Source organism: Nicotiana sylvestris, chromosome 2, assembly GCF_000393655.2.
Source record: "Nicotiana sylvestris chromosome 2, ASM39365v2, whole genome shotgun sequence".
In the NCBI taxonomy this organism is placed as follows: domain Eukaryota; kingdom Viridiplantae; phylum Streptophyta; class Magnoliopsida; order Solanales; family Solanaceae; genus Nicotiana; species Nicotiana sylvestris.
In genome coordinates, this window is record NC_091058.1 from 14,408,901 (window position 1) to 14,429,371 (window position 20,471).

At 34.8% G+C, this 20,471-nt stretch overlaps 2 protein-coding genes across 2 annotated transcripts; one reads left to right on the forward strand and one right to left on the reverse strand.

Moving 5' to 3' along the window:
* Positions 1-8,942: 8,942 nt before the first annotated feature.
* On the reverse strand, positions 8,943-12,205 carry LOC104241295 (proline dehydrogenase 2, mitochondrial-like). The gene is made up of 4 exons (XM_009796233.2): positions 11,590-12,205; positions 9,949-10,594; positions 9,288-9,528; positions 8,943-9,200 (listed from the first exon to the last, which is right to left on the reverse strand). The coding sequence occupies exons 1-4, from the start codon at positions 12,142-12,144 to the stop codon at positions 9,161-9,163; spliced, it is 1,482 nt and encodes a 493-aa protein (XP_009794535.1). The 5' UTR covers positions 12,145-12,205; the 3' UTR covers positions 8,943-9,160.
* Positions 12,206-18,745: 6,540 nt separating this feature from the next.
* LOC138882788 (uncharacterized) lies at positions 18,746-19,618 on the forward strand. Its single transcript, XM_070163421.1, has 3 exons — positions 18,746-19,066; positions 19,175-19,204; positions 19,322-19,618. The coding sequence occupies exons 1-3, from the start codon at positions 18,746-18,748 to the stop codon at positions 19,616-19,618; spliced, it is 648 nt and encodes a 215-aa protein (XP_070019522.1).
* The last annotated feature ends 853 nt before the right edge of the window (positions 19,619-20,471 follow it).

Consider the following 20,471-nt stretch of genomic DNA (forward strand, 5'->3'; position numbering starts at 1 on the left):
TTGGCGAATGCGGGCTTTTAGGGTCTGGTTTTCTTAGGCTAAATTGTTATTTTCACCCCGCTCGGAGGCAACTTGTACCTTGTTCTCAAATATAAGCCTTTCGACTTGTTGCTTTAGCTTCCCGATTTCAGCCCGGTAGCCTTCCTCCCTTTTTAACTAGCCCCACTGTGCATGTGATGATTCCGCAAAGTCTTGGATGTGAGCTCTCTTAGTTGGTCTCTGATGCTCAAGCTCTCTTCTGTACCACGTGAGGTATTTTGGCGACACTTCGCCCTTGGCCCGATCTTGTACACAAGTATCTTCTTTCAAGGTTTGACATTCATTCCAGATTCTCCGAACGACCGCTTCAGGGAACTGCCCACCAGGCCCGATTTCGATTACCTGGCTACTGAGATCCTCTTCCTTCGGGATTATTTGATATCGCCCCAACTGTCTCAACACTCTGCATGGTGCGTAGGGCTGGATACTTTGGAGACACATCAACAATAAAATGAGATTCAGTGGTCGACATGTGTATGACCTCATCTATGGGTAGCCACTCAAATGCCCATTCTATCTGGTTTGCTGACACCGAGCGCAACAGCGTGACCCATTTGGCGACCCCTTCTGGCAGTTTGAAATCGCCGACCCTGGTGGGAAACTCTTCTATACAAGTCTTTTGTGATGACCCATATCTCAGCAACTGAGGGCGATGACATAGATGCTCTATCATCCACATTTGCAGTAGTATATTACATCCCTCAAAGAAACCTCCTCCGGTTTTGCAAATAGTGAGTGCGCGGAAAATATCTGCTATTATTATTGGTGCCAGAGTGCTGTTTTCTTGCTTGAGCAAAGTGCTAACAACCCCAGCGATTTGTATGTTAATTTTCCCATCCTTTCTAGGGAACACCAGAAAACCCAGAAAGGCTATCATAAAAGCAATACATCTATGCCTCTCCCATTTCAACCGGCTTTCCCCACTACAAATCTTACTCTCGGGAATGTTGAACCCTCCCAGATGACCGTACCTGTCGTACAGAAATGCCAAACTACAAAACCCTTTTGATAACTCTGGGTTATGTACCGTTCTGCGGATCTTTACGATGTCCAGGAACTTGTGTATGGTCACGGTCCTCGGTGCAATGAGATACTGTTCTTTCATAGGGATTTTAGGACATCCAATGTACCCTGCCAACTCCTCCAGCGTCGGGGTGAGTTCAAAGTCCGAGAAGTGAAATACATTGTGTGCCGAGTCCCAAAATGAAATTAAAGCCCTGATAATGTCCCTTCGTGGATCGATGTCCAGCAATCCAACCAAATTTCCCAAGTATATTTTGACTGTATCTCGCCCTGATTCTTCTAAGTCGTTCCACCACATGCGTAAGCCCAAAAGAACTTTGTTTATAATGTCCTCAGATGAACTCTTACTCGTGCTCATTCTGCACATTTATTAAGGTGATTTTAGACGAAAGCAAAAAAAAAATCTTTATTTTGACTCCAAACATTTTTCCGTTTTTTTTTTGAAAGAAACAATATATGTATATATATACATGTGTGTGTGTGTATATATATATATATATATATATACATATACATATATATATTTTATTATATATCATTATTGACAAAAAAACGGGGAGTTGGACCCAATAGGGGTTGCCTACGTATCCCACATCCGGTGAGAATCAAACTGACGTAGTTCGGGCTAGAAAATTATCTAAATCACGGGTCATTCTCAAAATTGAAAATATTTGGACATTGTTTTTTCATTCATTTATTTATTTTTCAAAATTCCTGTTATCACCCGCCGGTCAACATGCAAATTCGAAGCAAATTAAATGCGCAAACAGACAAGATGCCACAAGATGGTCTTTTTGTTCCAGGTTGCTATTCCTAGACAGGCCCAATCCCTGTGTTGAGCCCCCTAAGTCAAATGCAACGTGATGCAAATAAGCGTTTTCCTACTAGGGATCCGGCATGAAGTTATGTTTTACTAAGCTTCAAACTGGGCTTTGTTCTAGACCTGGCTTACACGAGCGGACAACTCGAGTCGAGGAGGGGGCTACGTACCGGGGACCCGCGGGGTCGTCCGGCTTTGTAAATTATCCAAGCCTCTTTCTACTTGGGTATGACACTAACAGAATAGGGAGTCTCGACCAGCGAGCTTCTCCCCGGAGGTAAGAAGAGAAGGGTTTCGGCACAGTTTATATATACAGTCAAATAACATCAAAGCGGTAACACACATCATTTTGCACATGAAGCACATATCACATAAAAATATCAGATAATAAATAAAGCCAAATAGAACAATTATTCTAAGCTCGAATTTCTAACCCTGAACCAACGGTTCTGGGTTGATTTGCATCCCCAGCGGAGTCGCCAGAGCTGTCACACCTCCTTTTTCCGCCCCGCAGGGGTGGCGTAGGAGTTTTTTCCAATTAAAGGACAATCGAAACGGGATTTGTTTATTTATTTCCGAGTCGCCACTTGGGAGATTTAGGGTGTCTGCGTACTAGAAATCTGGATAAGGAATTCTGTTAACCCGGGAGAAGGTGTTAGGCATTCCTGAGTTCCGTGGTTCTAGCACGGTCGCTCAACTGTCATATTCGGCTTGATTATCTGATTTAATACATATTGAACCTATGTGCAAAATTTAACTTTTAACCGCTTTTATCATTTACTGTTATTTTATCAAGAATTGCTACATCGTGGAAACACATCTCGAACCACGTCACAATCAATGTGCCCGTGGTTAGAGCTACATTTTCAACTCTGTTGAGATTGGGATTTAGGTCACATAAATGTGCAACCGAGTTTAGGAAGATAACATTATTAAATACGCGCCTAAAGTGACTAGCGTATCATTTACTTTGGGTAGGGCCGTGGAATTTTACTAAACGATCCATCCCGAAGTCTAAGCAATTTTAAAGCAACTATTTACTGAGGGCCCCGCAATTTTGTATTTTTATTTGGCGAGGCTCATCTCATTCTTATTTTTTTGAAAGGAATTTGCAACGTCGTGGACACGCTTCTCGAACCACGTCACAATCAATGTACCCGTGATTAGAGACACATTTCGACTCCGTTGAGATTTGGATTTGGGTCACATAAATGTGCACCCGAGTTTAAGAAGGTAAGATTTATTAAGGCGCGTCCTAAAGAGACTAACGTATTGTTATTTTAGGAAGAGACCGTGAAGGTTCATTAAACGGCCAAATCCAAAGTCTAGTCAATGATTATGTATTTTATTGAGGGCCCCAGCGATGTGTGATTTATTTGGCGAGGCTCGTCTCATTTTTATTTTAAAGGATAAACCTATAGTGACTACACTCTTCTATTAAGTTCGTCTCTAAAAATAAAAGGAAATCCCTTAATTAATTACAGGCTAAAAAAGTCTAACTTATTAGTTATTAGTTTACGACTAATGCAAAAATGGAAAATTGCAAACGAGTTTGTACGAAGAGAGATTGCTTCCGTTCTATCTTCTATTATTTAATAACACTGGAACAATGAGATTGACGCACAATAATATCGAAAGCAGATTAACTATTCTTCGATTAATTTAGACTGACATTTACTAGATGAAGAAGTTATACCTATGCAACCTTATTCATCGACGGGCATACATATGAGGTTCAGTTAATTATTCCACACATGCTTAACATTTAAAGGTGAAAAGACGGAAGCTGACCCTATCTAACTTAAGTGATACCGCTACATGTTTCATGCTTAACTACGCGATTTTTTATCTTTTTGCGATAATCCCAAACTGCCTAGTATGCCTTTGAAATATACATTGTCTACTGATGACCTATGGTGAAACAAACGTGATTACCGCATCGACATTTTTAACCGACCCTATGTGAAACCATTGCTGGCCGAATATCACTGCTATTCCACTAGTTTCTTTCTGATTAACATACAACGACAAATTACCGGGCCAAACTCTTATGGACTGAAAACTGTTTCATTACACAGCTTGAAAGCCAAAATTTACATGTCAAGTATACAGAGATATTCTAAACCACAGACAGCAAAAAAAAAATAACTATGCTGAGTTTAGACTGCAATTCTTCTTATGCTCTTATTCATGCTCCAAATTCATCATTACACCAGTGAAATTAGAATGTGTACCTGGATGTTGGACAATAAGAATGAGAAGAAGAATAATATCAGCAGCATGCAACCAGACAGCAGTAATACAATAGTGATACGGCAGCAATAAACAGCAACAGCAGTTCCACGATAATGACAAACCCACAGGTGGTCGAGCAATCAACCACCAATCCCAGAACAGAGTAGTAAACCAACAGAAAAACCCAGAATATCCAATGCAATAGTGACAACAGTTCAATAATCACAACAAACTCGACGAACAACCAACAACAGCTTCAATAGCAATAAAACCAAACTCAATCAACAGCATACAGAAGCCTAGATTACAGTAGTACTCTCACAGGGAAATCAGAATACCCTAACGAGATAGTAACAGACCAACCCTTTAGAACTAAACAGTTTTGTTCTTCTCTGAACACTCAATAATTTTTCAGCTTATGCTTTCAATACTCACTGACCTCTCCTTTTTTTTTCAACTGTCTTTTTTTTTTGCTTGTGTTCTCCACTATTTATCCTAGCATCAGCCCATTCAAAACAGCTTGTTAGAATATCCAAACCCCCTCCCATGTTCTCCTGCTGTTTTTCCACTCAAAGATAAAATAAAACCCTTCCCATGAGATTCCCCTGACAAAACTATTTTCATTATTAAAATGCCTTATCATTTTATTAAACTAAGCCAAACATGGGCAGCAGGAATGTATCCTGACAGCACATGCTGTCCAATTGACCCTAATTCATTAAAGAACTACAAATTGCCATGCTTTTCTGATTTCCAGCCATTAAAGGCACTCAATATGTCATTAATTCCACTATTGGTCAATTAATTTCATTAGTTGGATCAATGTTTTAGTACCTTATTGTCAGCTCATCTTTCCTTTAAGCATTTCAGAATTTTATAACCCCAAACCAAACCTTTAAAACCCCTGACCATTTCTGTTTTATCCCTACTTCAACAAAAGTGAAATTCTGAACTTATGGGAGTTCAAATTCAACAACTATCCTAACTGAATTCCAACTATTGTATTATAGCTAACAAACCATTCACAGATAGTTTTCAAACAACCAGCTAATCGACAATGGTTCGATCAAATCATATGAAGTTATCAAGAATCAGGACATTTGAACATCCAGTCCTATGAAACTAATCGACGACGTTTATCTAATCGACTATATTAATTATAACGTATAGCAATCAGTCGATTAAACAGATAATACAAATAGGGCATGAACTATTCTTGACAAATTTGCACGATACAGTGAAAAACCAGGCATTATTGATTCGACGATGTTAATCATATTGAAATATGTATACTACTATACAGATTCATCACAACAGAATGAACAAATCAACCAAATAGAAGGTTTTATTGAGCTGAAGAACAACTGACAACAGAAAACCCAAAATAAACAAACAAATTAAATAAAAATGCAGAAAAACTAATCTATACTAAAATAGATAACAAAAGGGAGAAGTGAACAAACCGGAAAAGTTTTAACACGGATGACCCAGGCCCGAGCTTGATTTTCCCATTTGAGGTCGGACAAATCCTAACTGAGGTGTTCTCGAACGAGAACACTTCGATTAGGATCTACTAGACCCCAAACTTCCGTTTATATCCAAACAGTCCCCACAAATTCTTGTGTTCTAGGGTTCGATTCTTCAGATTTGGGGTTTTGGGATTTGTGGGTAGATTCTGACCAAACCAAGCCTGGTTTGGTCACGAGGGAGGTCAGGGGAGTGTCTAGTGTGGATTTGGGTTAGTTTGGTATAGGTCGAGGTCCGACTCGAATCTTCAAATGAAGATTCGAGATGGTGGGGGGGGGGATTCGAGACCCACGGTTAGTGGATCTGTGTTCAGGGGGTTGAGATGGTCCTAGGGTGTTAAGGTGGTGGTCGCCGGCATCCTTGCCGCCGGGTTTATGGTGAGGGGAAAGGGGGCGGCGCTAGGGTTTGAGAGGAGGGGGCTCTGGGACGATGGTGAATAGTGGGTGAAGAGGGGGGGTCTGGTTTGGGGTGTGAGGTGTTAGGTTAGGTTTATATATGGGATGGGTGGTTTAATCCTGGCCGTTGGATCAATCAAAATTGATGGCCAGGATTGGGGAGCTTAACAATACGGTATCGTTTGGTTGAGTAGGGGGTCGGTTTAAGACGGGAATGGGTCGGGTCATGAGGGAAGCCAAAGACCGTTGGATCAATGTAGATGAACGGCTCAGATCAACTTTGCCCAAAACGGCGTCGTTCTGACCTAGCAAGGGCTGCATTGAACCGTTTGATTGCAACGAATCAACGGCTCAGATTGAGGCGCAGATACGGCGTCGTTTGGGTTGTGCCTGGGCAGCCTGTGTTTGGACTGGGTCTGTGTTTTGGTTTTGGGCCTAATTTTGGGGCCCAATCCGATTTTTCACAACTCTCTTCTTTTCTTTAATTACCAAAATTAAACAAAACTCCTAAATAAATTGTAAAAATCAAAAATAAAATAAAATTACACACATATTAGTTAACACCTATAATAATTAACACATAATTTAACATAAAAAATCACTCCATGTCCAGAGACACACATGCATATATTTTTGATTTTCTTTTAACCAAATTATGGTTAATTAATTTCTAAATATGTCATTAATTCCTAAATGCATGCAACATGTATTTTTGTATTTTTGTTTACGGATAGAACGATTATCAAAATGTCACGCATATTCTCAAAATTGTACCCCAAGGAAAATCTTTTTACTTTTTTGAATTTTTTGGGAGTAATTCTCATAGGGAGCAAAAATCACGTGCTTACATTGTGGTAGACTCATATTTGCTATCAATGAAATTTGTTGTGTTTGCTATTGATTAGTTGTTTACTTTTCCTTGATAGTTTAAATATGTTTGGTTGATTACTGATGATTAATCCATGATTGCACTTGTAGTTGCCCAGTGGCCAATAGTAATTGTTAAAATTTTGGGAATCACAATGTGTTAATGCAACTTTTCGATAATGCCAAAATGGGGAATATATTGTGCTTTACATTCTGAATAAGTGATGTTTATAATCTAATGAATATGGTCCTTGATGATAAGTAAGAATTCTCTAACTTTGCATTGATGAATAAGCTAAGTTCTGATAGGGCTGAAGTAAGTGAAAAACACAGAGTTTGTCATCATCAAAAAGGGGAAATTTATTGGCCCAAGTAAAGGTGAGTTTTAAAGATTGACAAAGGAACTCAGGCATGGACCAGGTCCATCCTAGTGAACCACAGACATGGTCAACTCAAGCATGTGAGATGCACGCAAAGGAGATAAACCTCACTTACCAGAAATGATATCTCTTGATCTTGATCGAAAAGGTTGCATATTGGATAAGAAGAAAGACTCCTTACACAAAGAGAACACGGTTTAAGAAATGGATAGAATTAGAGGATGAGAACAACTAGAACTCTTCCACCAAGGAAGAGTAGCATCAATATTCTAGTCAATTTATATTTACTAACTCCATAAATATCAGTGTTGTTCTCTTTTACAGGTAATGCACATAAGCAGAAGTTAAATGTGAATTGAGAGCAAAATAGCAAGGTAATTTTGCAAGCAATTTATGTGTGATTCAATTGTAGTAGGTGATTTTATATTTTTTATCTAGAAGCAATTGTATTTGGTACTCAGAGTTTTCAAATTAGAGTTAACTTGAAGTTGTCGCAACAATTGAGGCTGTGTGTTACAACGGGATCAGAGTTAATCCTATGTTTACAAAAGAGTCTTTGTAAATGCAGTTTTTGGCTCAGTGATTTTAGTGGAGAGTTTGGGAAAATCCTACTGGAAGGTAGGTCGTGGTTTTTTCACCTTTTGAGCCAGGTGTTTTCCACGTAAAATCTCTGTGTTCTTTAATTTATGTTTTTGTAATTTCGCAACTGTAGTAGTTGGAACACATAGAGGAACCAGATCTTTTTATAATCAAATTAAACGAAAACTTGGGCACCACACAAATCACCCCTCGTGTGGTATTGAAGTTTAGAACATCAGATGTATGTCCAACCAAAGTTACAATTTGTTTGTTTGTTCCTATACATTGATAAAGAGTATAAGAACTATTGAAAAAGTTCATTTTAATACTGAAAGACAAATTTATCTATTTTATCCAATCATGAAAATATAGATTATTTTGATATATACCAAGTCCAAGCTCAATCACCCACCCCTCCACCCTTTCGATCTCAAAATTCTATAATTAAAAAATAGAGTCATATTTTTATAAATATAATAATAAAGAAAGTATCTATTTATAGTGGAAAAGTTTAATTCATTTTTTAGTTGTCAAATACATTTATTTTCATATTTAAATTAATATAAAAACTGTTAGTAGGTATTGTTCTTCCTTTCACTCAAAACATTTATCTTGGAACACACTTTTTACTCTGCATATATCTGAATATGAGAGTCATCATTATTTTCATAAATTAGAATGAATATATATATGAGTTGTTAATACTTTACCTTTTCATTTTAAAAAAAGCTCCTGATTATATAGTATTCTCTTATAAAAATGAGATAACAGTATACTCTTTGTGTGCCTATTATATATACTACGAAATAATACTCATGGAATGTCGCAAGCTCATCTTTTAGTTAAAGTTCAACAATTAATTTAACATTTTTTTAAGCTATGTAGAAGGAATATAAGAGTGAAATTCTGTTAAAATAAACCATTGCAGAAAAATTGCGTTGCTAATGCGTAAAAAGATACTAGAAGTGGACTTATTCTGGTGCAGAGAGGAACTAATTATTGGAGTTACTTCTGTTGAGGTTCTTTAAATCACAATCCAAGTAATTTTGATTTAATATGCCATATTATCACATGGGAGAAAATAACAATAATTCAATAAATAAAGGTTTATGCTTTACATCATTACGGCAACTTTGATTTGTATTATAATTATAATAGCCAATAACAACAATTAAGGATTCATGAATTTTTGGAGCGTCAATTGCTTGATCACAAGCTTGTGTATGGCTCCTCAGTTTATTGTTACTACAATATATATACACTTCCATTAATTCTCAAGACTATAACTCATGGATTCATGAAGTTGCCACTTTAAATCTCCTGGTTAACTCCTTCCTGCAAACAACCATATACATAATCAGTAAAATTAATGAAATTTGAGTACTAATATTTGTCCTTTTTTGAAATTTTACTAATGCTTACCTCATTAGTTGCCTGTCGAAGGCAGATGTAGACAAGAGACCTCTGTTTTCTTCAGCTCTCCGTATAAGGTATGGCATCACTTGCTCTACTGGTCCGAACGGTAAATACTTGCTTACCTGAAATCCTGCATTTCTCAGGCCAAATGAAAGACCTTCTGCCATACCATATAGCTGAGCAAATTGGAGTTTTTGACTATCCTTTCTGATTCCTAGATCTATAGCCTTCGATGCAGCAAGTTTTCCTATTTACCAAAAAAAAAAAAATTAATATTGGTTAAACAATTGTTTTTACGTGAAATAATTATATAAATAAAATATATAATTCAACATGATATCAAAGCATGATAAATTTTCAGCAGGAACAATATTAAAAAGAATTTTCACCCACTTGGTCATAAAAAAGAATCAGGTCGGTCACGTAAGAGGATGGGTTAAAGATATGTCTAAAAAAAGGCAGTTCGGTGCACTAAACTCCCGCTATGCATGGGGTCCAGGGAAGGACCGGACCATAAGGGTCTATTGTACGCAGTCTTATCCTGCATTTTTTGCAAGGGGCTGTTTTCACGGTTCACATGAACTCGTAACCTCCTGCTCACGTGTCAGCAACTTTACTTGTTAATGATATGTGTACGTAAATAAAATTGTATCTTCTCCAAATTTACCTGAGTCAATATTATGAGTTGCAAGAACAACTGCTCCAGAGCCATTAGAAATCTCGTCAAGCATAAACTCAGCACAAGAATTAAAGCAGTCATGTGTTTGCTCAATGCTATCATGAATTGGAGACTGAACACCTAAACGAGAAGCCAATTCTCTTTCACTTGACATATAAGCACCTCTCACAAGCTTAAAACCCATTGGAACTCCCATTTTCTCTGCAGCCTTTTTAGCTATCACCATTCTTTCTTTAGAATCTTTTAAGTAAGCTTGAATTGTTCCAAAAATCATAGGGTCATCATCTTTGTGATACTTAATTGCTGCAGAATATGCAAAATAATCAATTGCAGGTTGAATAGCTGTATCTTCAGCATCAATAAGTAAATCAACATCAAGTTCTAAGCATTTCTTGCAAATAGTCATGAGTCTTTCATGAGCTAATTGTAGATCATGTTCTTCTTCGACCGTTAGAGGCTCTGGCTTTTGTGGAGTGTGATAAAAAGGGCTGGAATCAGAGAAAAGTGGAAGGGACTTTTGCTTCCATGGGAGATTGAATGATGGATTCTTGTGTTCCCATCTCAGCAAATCGCTCATTCTTTTGAGAAGCTTAGGTGTACAAATTGCTGTTATCTTCACTACCACAAAGCTGACCTGTTTCATCACAATACACCTTTTAAAGTCTATCTAATTGAGATTAACTTCTATATCAGTATCCTAAATGATAATTAGAAGTAACTAACACAAAACTAAAACAAAAAAAAATTGTATTATATTATGAAGAAAAAAAAGCAGATCATTGCTACATGTTAAAATATCATTAAAAAATTATATTTTCAGTGTATACAAGTAAATCTTTTTTATTTGACCCAATAAGAGTAACCGATATATACTCAAAAGTCAAAAGATTAATTGCCGGTTAATTGTTAGAAGAGGTTAAATGAAAGTTTGATCCAATAATAAAGTAGTAAACTTAAACCGTTTTCTAGTACTCCATAAAGGTAAGTATGATCATGTGGTACATTAAGGAGAAAAAAAGGAAAAAAGTATGATCATGTCTTTTGTTAATAAGACGTTGAAAAGCAATTAAATTGTGTTAAGGGGTGCTACTTATATTCTACGCAATAGACACGTTAAAATTCATGATCATATGGGTGTTTGGACATAAGAATTGTAAAATTCCGAAAAAATTGAAAAAATATTTCAAAGTGAAAATGATATTTGAAAATTAGAGTTGTGTTTGGACATGAATATAATTTTGGGTTGTTTTTGAATTTTTGTGAGTGATCTGAGTGCAAATTTTGAAAAACGACTTTTTGGAGTTTTTTCAAATTTCGCAAAATTCCAAAATTCATATTCAAGTGAAAATTGGAAATTGTATGAGCAAACAATAATTTCAAAAAAAAAAAGTGTAAAATTTTCAAAAAAAAAGTGAAAAGAAATTTTCGTACCCAAACGGGCTCTTAATAATTAACGGCGAGAAATATTGCTAAAGTTTTGACTTTGGCTCCTGTTATCTATGGATTATTCTCTCCAACTATATATTTTCATTTTTCACCTACTCTACTTTTGGATTTATGAGAAGTATTAGCTCGATCTAAACAAGAAATAAATCCTAAAAGATCTTTAATTCATGAGTTCGATCATACCGAAGAGGATGGAAGTGACTTGGTTGATTCAGCAGTCTGAAGAAAAACCTTCATACTCTGATCACAAGACTCATTTTCAGTTGCATGTTCCACCCCATAATCAAGCATTCCTTTTAACCCGACATCCGACAGCTTAGTAACAGTTCTGCGTACTTCAATTAAGTCTTTTCCAGCACAAAAATGTTCATAAAATGTACCTTTTACAAACCCCAGAATTACCTCCTTGACTATTGGCATATGCATGAGCTTTGAATTCATTACCCATATACCTACGTCAACCATAGGCTCAGTCGCTGCCATTTGAAGTGTCAACGTTGATCTTATCAACTTTAAGGTTGACACACCCGTAAACAGCTCCTTAACATCCTCAAAATTAATCACTTTTTTGTCGGCAGTGATTACTTGGTCCGTTGGTATTAAGGCCGGTGTTGTGACAGTCGTAGCATCATAGGCGCCGGTGAAGTTCATCGGCGGGACAGTTGGGGCCGTGTTTAGACATCGGACAAATGATCGGAGGTCACGGAAAGCCTTTGGACATACAACTTTGTTTGCCATGAAACTAAAACCTCGGTGGTGTAATGTGTATTTGTCGTCTGAAAATATTTGTGTGTCTAATGGATGTGCAACGTTTCAAAAGTTGCATGCTATATATAGACGAGGATCATTTCTTAGTCAAAGTCAAAGCTTAATTTTTTTAGAGATAATACTATTCCTTAAAAAGCGTAATGAATTTTCTTCACTTTTTACTTCAAGGTTTAATGAATTTTCTAATTTGACGGATCAAAATTCTATATTAGACCGTCAGACACGTGATTCAGATTCTATAGCAATTGGGTTTCCAAAATAGGGATTGTTGGGAGACCACTCGCGAATAAGCATTATAATCGGCCGACGTGTGTGTTACGTGCTGGTTGTGAAAGTGAAATTTATTTTACGAGAAAAATGGTGCGTTACAGCCGTTACTATGTTTGTGGGACAGCTTTGATTGGTTGGTGTTTTCTTAGGCGTGACATTAGCATCTAAATTAGTGTATTACGGAAAAGGATAAAATTTGCTGTGTCAGCAGTGTGTCAGACTAGGTACCACTGCCACCTAATATGGAAGCATTCAATTCCCCTTTTTTGCTTATTTTCCGTTCGTATTTTTCGGTATTTGGATTAGTATTAGCTTATTTTCCTTTCTTATTTTTCAGTATTTAGATTTAGATTAGGACAATTTCTTGCGTTCATATTCTTCTTTTAGCAAATCCTACTGATGTGACGGAGATTCGGAATCTTTATAAATCAATCAGCACATCTTTATAAGGGTTAAACTAAAGAGTGTAAATAAATTTATAAATTAAGTAAAAAATCATAATCATGAGAAGGAGTGTATAAAAAAAGGGGGAAATATTTTCCAAGCTCTTTTTTGATCATCCTTCTCTACTCTATTCTCTATGTCCATCAACCCCCACCACCCCATCCCCAAACCACCCCAACCTCCACTCCCCCCGACCGTACCCCACCCATGCCAACCTCGCCCACCACTCACCCTAAATAGAACTATATATTATTAAGAATACTTTCTTTTCATGTAGATAGAGTAATTTTTTTCATGATTTTCAAAAAATGAATATTTTTTTTTTCATGATGTAGAAAAAATATTTTCTTTCATTTCAACAAAATGTGTACTACTTTCTTTTTATGATGTAGAAAAAGCATTTTCTTTCATTTCAACAAACTAAGTATTTTCTTTTTCTAGAATAGAAAAAGTATTTTTTTTTAAAAAAATGAGTACTTTCTTTTCATGATGTTGAAAACGTAATTTCTTTTATTTCAACAAAATAAGTACTTTCTTTTCATGATATAGAAGAGTAGCATCAAAAAAAAAATTATACTCTCTAACCAAAACACTAAAAAATATTTTTCGAGAAAAGTTTTCACTCACCAACCAAACAAGAAAATAAGTGATAAACATTTTCTAGAAAAATATTTTCCTTCATACCAAACACACCTTAAGTCGTATGCTATTGGCACTTCTTAGAGTTAGAATTTTAAAATAAATTCTCTTAATTATTTTTTGATCAATTCTTAGAGATTAATTAAAACCAAGTAAATCTACTACATACATTGGACCAAATGATAGCTTCAAATGATTGCCTTATAGGTTTGGTAATTTTCCTTATCTGGTCTAAGCCGTAAAAGATGAACATGGTGATGTTTGATCAAGAGTTTTACATATTGTACAGCTCATTTAGCATTTTAAAACAAAAATTGCTGAGGATTACATAGTACATAATCACATTTTCCTCTTTTTTCCTTTTGTGGGCACAACAATATATTGGGTTCGCAGAGATGTGAATCCCTCTAACTTGTATAGGGGCAACTTTTGAACCGCTCATCAATTGCAAAAAATAGCCATATAATCATCACATATCAAAGAATTGATTCTTTCTTTAAATAGTGTGATAATATGATTGTTACGCAGTACTTAATAATAGCTACTCCCTCCGGTTTATAATAAGTGATATTTTGACCTTTTTATTTGGTTCAAACTAAGTGTTCTTTTACATAATCAAAAAGGAATTAATTTTATTTTTCTAAAATTTACCCTTACTTACATATCTCAATGTGTCAAGTGAAAAATATGCAAATATTTATTTAAGGGTTATTTAATAAATATAATTTTTTTTATTAGAAGTTAGTATTTTCTTAAGAGAGGTGTCAAAAGTAAAAAAATCACTTATTAAGAAAGGAGAGAGTATATTGGAGTGGAACACGGAATATTCTGTTTCCTTAATATGTTAGTTAATGTCATCCAACGTCTTCTCTTTATTTATGTTACACGCTAATCCCGTAACTTCAATCCTAGCTAACAATACACATGACTATTATGAATTAATGATGTCGGCAAAAAGATGCATTTAATATAACATATTAGAGGAGAAGGTATACACCGACTTTCTTAAAAGTTGTATGCGTTCAATTGTCAAAAGATAAGATATTGCCCTAATTAATAATACAACAACTTGCATATTCTTACATTTAGAAAATGCTGAAAACGTCAGTAATTACCACAAAGAAAAGAACATATGATGATAAGTAATGTTGGTAGACATATGGAGATGATAAACGTAATAGTCATATTTCATGACGAGAAGGTATATTCCAACTTTTCTCAAGTTGTCTTCGTTCAATTATCCAAAGTTTAGGTATTTTTCTATTCAATACAACATGGTCAGGCACTCTGGAACTTTCGAATGTTGAATTCTAATAAATATATTCTTCATATGAATTTCATCCAATCGCATTACGTTGAAAAATATGGAGGAAAAAATCAACTTAATTTGTTTTTTTGGTTTGAAAAGACGGTGAGAAAAAGCTTGTATACTCTGTGAAGACTTATCTCAATAAGCAAGATACCGTGTTGGCGAGGCTAAGGGCCAAGAATGGTCTTAAATTCTTTTTTCAGTTAAGTGTATGACAAAATTAGGAGCAAATGAAATGTTGAGTCGTACTTAAATTCTGTTGATTAGTCAAATAATTGCCCACTCTTCTAAGTAATAACCTTTGCAAGAGATTTTTCTTGGAAACTTCTTTAGTATTACATTTTCCTCAGATAGTGCATGTAACCTATAGGAAAATACCTTGGGCATAATCCTTAAAAGAAATACTTTTAATTAAAACGTTCAGTTGTATGGTGTTTAAAACGTGGAAATATAAAAATATTAGTAGTAGTTTGGCTTTCTAACTAACTAATTAGTGCACTTAAATCGCCAGAATAATCCCCCCTACCCCGCCAAAGGAAAAGGAAAGGAAATAAAACAATGGAAATCTGTTTTATATCCACCAAAACAGATATATTATCGCAAGAATAACATAATTAATTAACAACTTGCAAGAAGAAAATAATTAATTAGCAAGTAGCAAGAAGAGCATAAATAATTAGCAAGTAGCAAGAAGAGCAAAATTAATTATTAGCAACTAGCAAGAAGTGGCAATACATATCTTAATCACGTCACCATTAACCGACTAAAGCAAGTGGCGTCATAGATCACCTCCTTCAATTTCTTATGTTTGAGAAATCTTTTTAATCTTTATCTTTCATAATCATCTTTCCTTAACTTCAGAGCCTCATGTCCCAACCTCTCATCAACTTAATTTTGCTTATACATTAATTCATTTATATTTGTAACAAATTTTGCGAACTTGAGTTTTTATTTATTTCAAATTTATATCCTCGTCCTACATTTTAAGTTTTATATTAAAATTTGAACTTGAACTTTATGGTAATTAGTAATTAAGCAAAAAGTAAAAACTAGCCCTGGCCTTTATAAACCCGGCCTGGCTCATCTAACTTACTTAATGGGTCATGGGCTGTGACGGACACTTCTGTTTTGTAATGAACCCGGTTCATTTAATTGGGCTCGAATTGGCCCTGACCAGCATCCTACGCGCCCATAGCTTAATGGGCTAGGTTGGGCCCAGCCTGATACACATGATATGTATAGCTGTGAGGTAAATTTCAAAAGGGAAATTTTCGTTCTTATACCATATATGAAACTATATTACCAAATATGTTCATAGTTTACATATTATCCACCATGTTAATAGTATTTCTACAAATATAGATAATTCATTAAATAAGGAATCATTGTAGCTGTAGGCTTCCTTATTTAAGCGCGCTAAAGTTGGGGAATTAAATATTCTTCCAGATCTTCTACAACGCAAATCACGCACATTAATAATTATCGTCGGTTTCGTTTCAAATTGAGCTACTCTATTTTTGCGATGCACTCTGTTTCAACCTTTTTTCTGATTTCACAAATCAAAAATGACTAAATCTTCTACAATTCTTCTGCAACAAACGCAATTATGTCCAAAATCTCAAGTATGCTACAACTGAATGGGAATTGGGATAGCTATGGGAGATTTAAAAAATTTCAGGTCGATGGCATTGTAGTCGATGAGGATGCGAGTTATAGTCTATTGATTTCTACAATAGCACATCAATTAATGATCGATACATCCGGAAAAAATTATAAAAATCAAATACATTGTCAACGAGCATTGTCTCCAATGAAAATTAAGAACGATATGGGTGTTCATGTATACATGGAGACGAAAAAGGAAAACAAAAATTTAGGATCATATCCGCTATGTATAATTGTTCGCGATTTCAATATGAAATTGAGTATCACCAATGAGAACACAGCTGCAGGTTTATGCTGTTAATTTTTCTATCAAATTTTGGTTGTATGTCAATATCCTACACTTTATCTACATTTTAACTACAAATAAACTACATGTTTGAGTAAATATATATATCAGTATGGATTTTCATAATATCTACTTCTACATTTATTCTACAATAAAACTACATATCATTTGAAAAATTAATATGAAATACAGATTTACAATTTTTCTACAAATTATCTATAAAATTTCTACAAACTGTTCATAATAGTATTTATCTTTATTTTCGTGTCGGTTCGTCTGGAACATTAAAGTTATTTGATATGTCAACATCTCCCGCTATAGAGGAATATGAAAGTATAATAATAACAGATAGTACATCAAGTTTTATTAAAGTAGGACAAGTATACCAAGACAAGCAAACAATTGCAACTGCAATGAAGCATTATTCTGTCATGCACAAGTTCCAATTCAGTGTTAAAAGATCTAGTGCTAGAAGGTATGAACATATGAATGGTCGAAGATCATTATTTTTTTTAATTTTGTACTCCCTTTGTTCCAGTTTATGTGAACCTATTTCCTTTTTGGTCCGTTCCAAAAAGAATGAACCCTTTCTAAATTTGGTAACAATTTAGCTTAAAGTTACAACTCTACCCTTAATGAGAAGCTTTTATAACCACACAAATACTTTGGGCCCCATTTGGACTTGTTTAGGACCACAAATTCCAAAAGTCTTCATTTTTTTCTTAAACTCCGTGCCCAATCAAACGGGTTCACATAAATTGGAACGGAGGGAGTAGTTTATTTGTAATTTTTTACTTCTTCAGTTTTTTCTTGTGATAATGTTTATCAGTATCCCAGATGAATTGTAGTTATGTTGTATATAAATTGTATAATGTGATCGTTTAAGCTAAAACAGTCTTTTTTCTTTTTAAATCTACATTTTAAATCAGTGTTTAAATTGTATTTATTTTGTAGCTACGGGCTGATATGTGTTGGTGAAAACTGTACATGGCACTTCAAGGCAACTAGCATAAATGATTCTGCAATGTTCAAGGTCAGAAACTTCAACAGCCAGCACACATGCTCTTTAATGGACAATACATTCATATAACGCAAACCTACTGCCATGGTAGTTGGTAGCATGGTTATTCCAAAATATTTTGATCCTAAGACAATTTACACACCAAAAGACATACAATTTGACATGTTGTCTGAACACGGCGTGAATCTAACCTACATGCAAGCTTGGAGAGCAAAGGAAAAGGCTTTACAGTTTTTGAGAGGTCATCCTACTGACTCTTACAGCAAATTGCCTAGTTATTTGTATATTTTGGAGAAGAGTTATCCGGGGTCTGTAGTTAAATTGAAGAAGACGGACGATGACTGCTTTTTGTATGTATTTGTTGCGATGTGTACATCAATCAGTGGTTGGGAATATTGTAGGCCAGTTGTAGTAGTTGATGGAACCTTCTTAAAGTTCAGCATACATGGGAATAATGCTAACAGCTAGTACAATGGATGCAACATGCATTGAAGTTTTATTGTAGAAATATTGTAGCTTGTATGTTTTTTGTAGTACTTGCAGATTTATTGTAGATATATTGTAGAAAAGTTGTAGTTTGTATGTATATGACTTTTTCTGCATTTTTTCCTACAACCAATTAATTGCTTTTTGCCACATAATGTAGGTACCATATTACCATTGGCATATTCTGTTGTTGATTCAGAAAATGATGCATCATGGAAGTGATTTTTTGAGCAATTCAAGCATGCATATGGTGAAAGACCAAATATGTGTGTTGTTTCGGATTGGAATGAGAGTATCTTGAAGACAACATCTATTGTTTATCTCGGCATGCCATATTATTCTTGCATGTGGCATATTTGGACAAATATACAGGCAAAGTTCAAGAAAGTACATCTAAAATTAAACGAATTGTACTTTGCCGCGGCACGGTCATACACGCTTGATGAATTTAATGAAAGGATGTCAAAGATTGAAGAGATTAACCCCTCATGTTAAAGCATACTTATATGATATTGGCTATCATAAATGGTCTCGTGTACATGCTACGGTGAACAGAACTTGGACAATGACATCAAACGTTATAGAGTCGTTGAATGCTGTAACAAAATATGCAAGAGAGCTGCCGATAGCAGAACTATTAGAGTATATGAGGACCCTTCTTGAACATTGGACGAAGGAAAAGTTATTGAAAGCAAAGGGTACATTCACATACCTTGGGTTTAAATTCAACAAAGAGTTGGATCACAACAGAACATTGTCGCACAAGCTTAGAGTAAGATCTTATCATTTATTGCAACAAATTAATTTATACAGGATAATTTGTAGATATTTTGAGTTTAACCGTATATGAATTATTTTTTGGTTTGTAATATAATCGTAGGTGAGGGCTTCAATAGGCTACATCCATACGGTACTAGATGGTATGAGGCGTTATATTGTTTGTCTTGAAAATAAGAGATGTAGTTGTAGGCAATTCCAGCTTGATGAACTTCCTTGTCCACATGCTTTGGCTGCTTTATGACACAAGGATGAGTATTTTGAACAATATTGTTCTCCTTATTACACAAGGGAGAACCTCTTGCGTACTTATGAAATACCAGTAAATCCCATGCCTGATGAAAGCAAATGGAATGTGTCACAATATATATCTGAAGAAGTAGTAAATCCACCTACAGGAGGGAAAAGGCAGCCAGGAAGACCTCAAAAAGAAAGATACAAAACATATGATGAAATAAATTCAAAGAAGTACAAGGTTTCATATGGCAACTGTGGAGGAGAAGGGCATAACAAAAGATCTTGTAAGAATGCACCAAAAAAGAAATAAAATTTTATGTAGTTAACAGAATATTTTATAAAAATTGTTGGTGAGTTCTGGATAACAGATTTTGATGTGTAATTGTTGAGGTTTTTTAAGATCATAATGTAGTTAGTTAGGATTTTTCTGTATTGAGATAATACTTTCATAGAGTGATTTGTTTATGAATGGTTTCTATATATATAATCTACCACTTTTTTACTATCTCTAGCATCATTTACATAGTTGTTAATGTGTTTTGCAATTTATCTACAATACAACTACAAAAAAAATTACATTAACTGGAATTGAAAGAATAACTACATTATAAATCAGTAGGAAAGGAGTTATATACTAAAATATTGTAGATCAAGTACTGTATACATTCAACAAATTAATATAAAAGCAACAAAATACATTGTTAAATTTTTTCTACAAATTCAACTACAAAAAAACTACAATAGATGGAGCTGACATAATAGCTAGATTATAACTCACCTAGAGAGAAGTTATATACTAAAAATAATGTAGATCAGGTACTGTTTACATTCAACAAATTGAAAGTAAAAGCAACAAAATGTTTATTTACTGTTTTTTACACTTTATCTATTGAAAAACAACAAAATAACAACATATTTTTGCATTGACAGAATAACTATATAAAAATTCAGTTGGAAAGGATTTATATGCTAAAATAATGAAGATCAAGTACTGTAAATATTCAACAAGTGAATATAAAACCAACAGAATATTTTCATTTGAACTACTATACTGGATAAGAAAAAAAAAATAAAGACTACTATAATTGTAGCGCAAGTCTGCTACAATTAAAACACAACAATATTGTTCAGAAACTTGTCTACCATCTTTCTTATAAACTAGC